The 7,356-nt window shown below is 43.9% G+C and overlaps 1 protein-coding gene across 1 annotated transcript in view; it reads right to left on the minus strand.

Annotated features, from left to right (window-relative positions):
* Positions 1-7,139, minus strand: part of LONRF2 (LON peptidase N-terminal domain and ring finger 2) — a 39,071-nt gene extending 31,932 nt beyond the window's left edge. The window contains exon 1 of the mRNA XM_032226546.1: positions 5,880-7,139. Within this exon, the coding sequence (XP_032082437.1) occupies positions 5,880-6,642 (763 nt within the window). The 5' untranslated portion in view covers positions 6,643-7,139. The remainder of the gene's footprint in view (positions 1-5,879) is intronic.
* Positions 7,140-7,356: the final 217 nt, after the last annotated feature.

Raw genomic sequence — 7,356 nt, forward strand, 5'->3', positions numbered from 1 at the left:
CAACCCCTCCCTAAAGTTTTAATCATTGCAACACCCCTGCGGTCATGTGATCAAGTTTGGGTGATTGGCAATGTGCCCACCCTTACAAACCACAGGAGTGTTGCAATCCCCAGTCCGGCCAAGAGGACTTTGCTGACAAGTTTTACTGGTATATGGTAATGTGGGTCAGAAAGCGTCGCTTGGCTAGGCCCAACAGCATGTGGGCTTCCCACTTCCATTTCCAAAACCCTTCTCCTCCCCACTGCAGATGGGAGACCTCAGTTGACTAGGCCCAGTAACATACAGACCTTCTCCCTCCCTTCTCTCCCTTCCCATATTACCAAGAGGCCTGGCCTTCTTTTTGCCTCATCTTGCCAAGACCATTTGCCTTTCCCTGCTGACAGGTGTGCCCAACTGATGCAAAGCTCAGTTAGAAAGCTAGCAAAAAACAACCATCCTCAAGGCTAGAGGGGCAATCTTTCTCAAGGCTGTACAGGAAAGTCAATCAGCAAAGTGGCCTTGAATGTTGGGTCTTCTGGTATCAAAGTTTTTTCACCTCTGGTCCTGCTTGGTGCACAATCTGAGGGTCCTCTTGGATTCACGGCTCCTGCTGGAAGAGCCCATTCTAGCACCAGCAAACTCTGCTCACTGTACTTGTTATTTCCCATTTGGACTATTGCAATATGCTCCACATGGGCTGCCTTTGATCGTTTGGAAGCTTCTGCTGGTACAAAATGCATCTGCCTAGGTTGTAAATGGTGTTGGCTATATAGCACTGCTTCAGGGGCTGTATTGGTTGCCAATGTGTTTCTGGGAGCAATTCAATGTGCTCTTTATCAGTCTTTAAAGTCTTTCATGTCTTGAGCCAGGTTACTCTTCTCCAGTTATTTCTATCTGTCCAATTTGATCTGGCAAGATGGGCATTCCTCAGGTCCTATTGGCCAGGGAATATTGGCTGACAAGATAAATGCCTTCTGTCATAGCGCTTGCACTCTGGAACAGTCTCCCTCTAGAGACTAGGATGGTCCCAACCCTGATGGCCTTTTGAAAGTACTTCAAGACTTGGCCATGCACCCAGGCCTGAGGTCCCAAGAGTGTGAAGGGCCCCCTTTCCTGATTTATGTTGACACTGATGGATTATAGTATCTCTTGGCTGCTAATTGAATTTAATTATTCTTTTCTATTGTCTAAATTGTCTTTATGATTATATCTTGCCCAATGTTACTGGTTTGAGATGGATGGCTATACAAATTGAATGAATGAATGCTTTTCTCCTATAACAGCAAAAACTGATCTTCAAAGGCATCCAACTTTATTTGCAGCTATCTGACCTCCTTATTCTTCTTGATAAATATAGTACCTATACAGCTATAACAATACAGCTATGCCAACATTCAGGAATTATTACTTACCTTAGGATATTGTTTAACTATAAAGCCCTGCTAACCCCATTCTCAGAAGTAATTCTAGCTTTGCTTCTGCATAATGCATATGAAACTATACTTCTTACACAGTCTGGACAAAGGGTTTTTTTTACCTTCTGAATAAATAAAAATTCCAAGTGTAATTGTTATCTGACTTTAGCTGGCTCTTGCTCTGTATACTTGTTACATAAGCCTGCAAAGGTTAACAACTTTGGATAAAATCATTAATAAATAAATCACTCTGGATGTTTCACCAGCAGAGGACAAAGGTAATGGTCCTGCAATGAATCTGTCTATTTTGTCTCAAAGCAGCATTACCAACACATTTTACATATGACTGTTTTCATCATAAACCGGAAAAGGCTTTTCTAGAAATGCTGCAGGATGAGTCATAAACTGCAAGGCAGTAAAGCATTTCACTGTTGATAACTTGATACAGAGTGATTAATTCAGGCTTTGTTTTCCATTGGATCCCATTTACTAGACCTAATGCCTTCCAATGTTAAAAGTACAGACTCCTCTAGAATGTAGATAAAACCTGTCGTAAATTATGTGCATTTCCACATATCCTCTATCTTATGTACACAAGGTAGCTCTAATCACATTTAAATAAAAGTTAGGTAATGTTGTGTGGTAAGATTTATTGACTTTCTCTGACACATTATGTTTTTTTTTTAAAACCCAGATCTGTGGCATGTTTAACATCAAACACTATAAATACGGTAGGTCAAATACATTATCAACTGACTGGCCTAAATTTTTGTATGAGACAGTTAGGTTTGCTCTTTAAACTTAAGTTTAAATCACTTCGACATCTAACTAAAACTATATTCTTTCAACCCTGAGTAATCAAATGAGAAACTGCTCTGCACGATCTCTTCTGCGCAAATGTTTATTTCTAGCTTATTTCGTATTTTAAAAGAAATCCCTGCCATTGACAATCAATTCCATTTGCAATTCTGAGATAATTCAACTTTTGTTCATCTAATAAGCAGCCGCCTTTTTCAAAGAAGATTGTGAGTTTATATCAGATACCTGGTAGCCTAAAATTGAGATAGGGAGAATCTACAAGTCACTGCTTCACTATGAAGCAGGCAGCTGTATCTGTGCTTTTCTTTAATTCAAAATGAAGTATGGGGGTCCAATTTTAAACTTTCTCTGTCCCACATATATAAGTAAAAAGAAAATTCCCACTGAAGGATCTGATTCTGAACAGTTGTCATGAGTTATCTACCCAGAAGTACAGCCCCACAAATCTAAACATAAGGACAACTATAAGAAGGGGGACAAATCCAACCAACACATTATAATCCCAACTAAGAAAATATGCTATGGCTATATCCTAAGCAACAACAGCAACTTATATCTTGGCTGCAGCAACCATGTTAGCAAGGCCTTGTAAAGAAGCAACTGGAGGGCATCAGTGGCCACCTTGACATGATTGCAAGAAAGGAGATTATCTGAAACATAAATTGCACTGAAAAGCAATGACAAAGATAAATTCCTATCACCCAATTCTACAGTACTGTGGGATTGTAGACTGGGGTGTTTGCAAAATATGGTAAAAAAAAAAAAAGTCAGATGACAGCTACCTCAATACAATCAGTGACCAAATTGCAGCACTCTCCTGGCACAGGAAACATGTGTGTATTTAGAAGAACTTATGACGTTTCTGGGACAGCCATGTTTGGTACAAATTGTATAATCCTGTCTAGTCATTTCTGGTAATATATGTTAGGAATACTACCGTGTTTCCCCCAAAATAAGATAGAATCTTATTCCCCCCCCCCCCCCGAAATAAGCACTTGACCTTATTTTTGGGGAGGTCTTATTTTTGAGTTGGAGGTGACGAGCGTGGTCACCTCATGGTTGCTGCTGTGTTAAATATTTTGGGGGAGGGCTTATTTTAGCATATGCGCTCAAAAGTTCCATTGTGCTTATTATCCGGGGAGGTCTTATTTTGGGGAAAACAGGGTAGGATCAGAAAAACAAAGCAAAGAATGAGGTCTGGCTTCACAGCTGGCTGAGTACAGCTGCAACTTGGCTCTAACATTTTGGAAACAACTTTTTAGCAACTTTATCTTTCTTGTATCACAAGCATCTAATCACTAAAATTGTTCAAAATCCATATTTTTTGCAAGTAAGATATAAAACTACTGAAAACAAGTGATTGTGTCTTTCAGAATTTTAAGAATGACCTAATAGTCACAAAATCACCCTAGCTTGAGTATATGGTTTTCATGATGAATATATGAATCATTCATCAAAAAAGGGGCACCCTTCAGTGTGTATTTGGAAAAAAGAATGAGATAATTTCATAGGTTTTAGCATTTTAACTAAGTTTCCCCCCTCCCAACTTTATCCATATATTTCTGATCAAATTACAAAACTGAAAAAATCTAACTTTGTTATAAATGTTTTCTGTACTTGCACTTCAAGGGGTAGATTGACATGTAAAATTTGGAGTAGTGACTGGATAATTGTAGCATACATCAAAACTCATAAGCAGCATTCAAGACCAAAACATTCAAAATGCTTGTATTTTGCACTTTAAACTATATTAAACTTCTTTTCTTCTCTTTCCTACTGTGTTGCAATGATGATGGTGCAAATTATTTGATTTTTGTCAGCTGCAATTCTGTACTTCTTGTTTCAACTCTTGAGTTATTGGAACTGAATTTGTAATTAAATATACTGATCTGTTCTATATAATAAAAATAATGACAAATATTATTGCAACCAAATTTTAAGAAATATTGAGGAAATTCTTAGATCTTTTGGTCTGAATTAATAGGACTGGCAATGAAGTTATGTCTTAATACAGCGACACACATATTTTAAAGCAGGTATTTCCCACCTACTGGTCCCTATATATTTTTGATTGTAATTCCCATGATCTTCACTAGCATGATCGTTCATCTAGGGATGAAAGTGGTTGTTTATAATGTATCTGGAGAATATCTGTTGACAAAACGCTGTTCTAGGAATTCTGCCCCAAAGGAAGGAGACCAAACACCATTTGCAGCAAGTAAAATAATTAACACAGCACACTATAATGATATCATAAAGCATTTGCCATCCTTGCACTCAATATCTGATGCATGTATGTAAGTTGTGGCACTTATGTGTTGATGTCATTGTGCATGTTTCATAATTCCTCCCCCTCCCTGATACCCATACTTGTGGCATTCATTTCCAGCTACTTCTATGACTAGCGGAAACACAGATAATGAAAATCAGATTGGCCATTATTAGTTGGCAGGAAAAAGATGTTAGGTAAAAAGCTGTCCAGAGTAATATGCATACTGTTTTGGGTTACTAAATCATTCCCAAGTTTCCAATATACTAACTTTTCCACAGTGTTGTTTCACTAAAATTCTCACAACAGTACTAAAATTATGTTTTATATAACAGACAAATATACAAATAGAATTTTTTTTTTACTAATTCACATTTAATTCACACATCAGACCCAGAATAGCTTACTATCACCTACACCAAGAAATGTAACAACTCACACAAGATTTAAGATTTCAGCTTAAATATCACACAAGTTCATGACTGTTTTGGAGCAGCACATTCCTTACACTATATTTAACAAGGAACCATTCTACAATTGCAACCGTCAGACTAAAGAGAGTTGTTTGCATAACTAGGAAAATCTTTGGCTGTTTCTATGATGTAGTATGTGGAAGAATGCAAATCAGTTTATGCTGGCTCCTATGATATTCAGTAAACGTAATTTAAAAGATCACATTTACCTCTTCCCCACTTCAAATTTTTAAAAACATTACCAATGTCATTGAATTGTGAAATATGATGGAATGAATCAACTTCTCATGTCACATTTTCAGATCTGTGTCACAGTTCTAAGCAGGATTGCACTAGAAACCTTATTTATCTGATGCATTCCCTTTTGTAATACAATTCATCATACAAGCCTATGTTGCAGGAAAAGTGATCTAAACTAACTTTGGATTTTCTTTTAAATTACAGCAATTAACACAGAGGAGCACAGAATAGTCAACAGTGTACAGAGGTTCACAGAACAGTATAGAATAGTTGTAAGAAATGGTTATATCTGAAACACAACACCAAAATGCAGACTCTTGAAGCAGAGTAACAGAACAACTTTGTTAACCCTTTGCAAGTCTGCCTTTTACCTATCCAAGGTATGGTTATTGTCTAAGAAGATATACTACCTCACTCTGGGAGACTGATTACAGTACACAGTGCTTCCTCCCCCACTAACCTGCTTCCTAGCTAAGAGCAAACATGCAATAATAGAAGTTGGCCTATTTTTTCAGCACCCCCTCCTCCGTTCTTTGTGAGTCAAAAAAGTCGTCTTATGACTGTTACAGCACTGAGGTTTAAATGTCACGTAGTCTCTTCTAAAATTGGCTTGATACCGGCGACCGAGGGAACTCAGCAAGGCAAGTACGATGTAAATGGGGGGCGAGGCGAACGGACACTCACCGAGTTCAAGGGCCTGGTTGTACTTCTCCAAAGCGGCCGCCAGATCCTGCTTCTCCCGCAAGGCATCCCCTTCGGCACACAGCCGGCGAGCTCTGTTCTCGGCCGGGAACCATTTTTCCAGCAAACTGCCCAGCACCACATTGACGCGGAGGTCGGCGGGGGTTGGTCCGGCCGCGCTGGGGGCCGCGGAAGAGGCACAGGCGGAGACGGGACGCCGGACGGCGCAGCGGACACACTGCTCGCCGCCGCTCCGGGCGCAGCGCTTGCAGTGGGTGTGCCCGCAGTGCAGAGTCACCGGCTCGTGGAGGAGACGCAGGCACGAAGGGCAGCAGAGCGGCTCCGGAGGGCGGCAGCAAGCGGGGTCCCCCAGCGGGTCAGCCGCCTCCGAGGCTCCCCCGCCGTTCCCAGGGCCCTGCCAGGGAGGCAGCCGCAGCTCCTTGTCGCGGACGAGGAGGGCGAAACTCTCGGTTAGCTCGCGTAACTCCTCGGGACGCAAGCGGGCCAATCTAGCGGCGACGCTGTACGAGTCCAAGGCTTCGGCCATGCGCCCCGCGCGGGCCAGCGCGTCCCCTTGGCGGAGGCACAGGCCCCGCTCAGGCTGCGGCAGATCGGCCAGCTGCGAGCTCAGGATTTCGGCCGCCAGCGCGAATTGCCCGCCTCGGAAAGCTTCCTCGGCCACTTGCAGCATCTCCGGGCAGGGACCTCCACCCGACAGGGCCTGGGGATGGTGGGGATACTGTTGCGCGGCCGGCCCCAGCTCCATTGTCGCTGCCAGGAAGCCAAGTGGGTGTGGCGGCGGCGGCGGCAGCAGCAGCGGGGGGCTGCGGCTGCTATGGCTCCATGGTCGAAGTCAGGCTCCGCGAAGGCAGGCGGCGCGGGGAATCGTCCCAGCGTAGCCTTCCATCGCCTCCGTCCACGGCCCAGCCCGGCCTCGGACCCTCGCGCTAGAGGGCTGGGCCACTCAGGAGCGCCGCCAGCCCTGCTTCGGGCGGTCCCCGGCGGTGGAGACGGGGGTCAGGGGGAGGAGGAATCGGACGGCGCGCGCTCCCTCCCTGGAGCCACTCGAGCAGGCGACCGCGACTATTTCTGGGCTCGGGCGCTTATGCAACTCCGAGCCGTTGTATAACTCATCCTCCCCGACGGAGGGCAGCACCGCCCTACTGAGCCCGCCCAGTCTCCAGCCTGGTGAGCAGGGCGCACATGCCCTCCGCCAGCCGCAGCGCACGTGCGTGGCCGGAGAGAGGTCGGCCCGCCGTCCGGAGGCTTCCTGGAAGGGAAGCGCAGGTAATTAAATGGCTCCCTTCTGGCCGGCCTTCTTCTTCTTTCGCCCGCTCACTGTGCTCTTTCGCCGAGTTGGGTAGGTGACATCGATTTCGAAAGAGCTCCACGGGGCGGTCTCAGTTACCCAGCGCTTTTATAACTTCCTTCTCAACCATTGGGTGTAAATCTGGCGTATTTTGATAGACACGTTTTACGT

This window comes from Thamnophis elegans, chromosome 11, assembly GCF_009769535.1.
Source record: "Thamnophis elegans isolate rThaEle1 chromosome 11, rThaEle1.pri, whole genome shotgun sequence".
Classification (NCBI taxonomy): domain Eukaryota; kingdom Metazoa; phylum Chordata; class Lepidosauria; order Squamata; family Colubridae; genus Thamnophis; species Thamnophis elegans.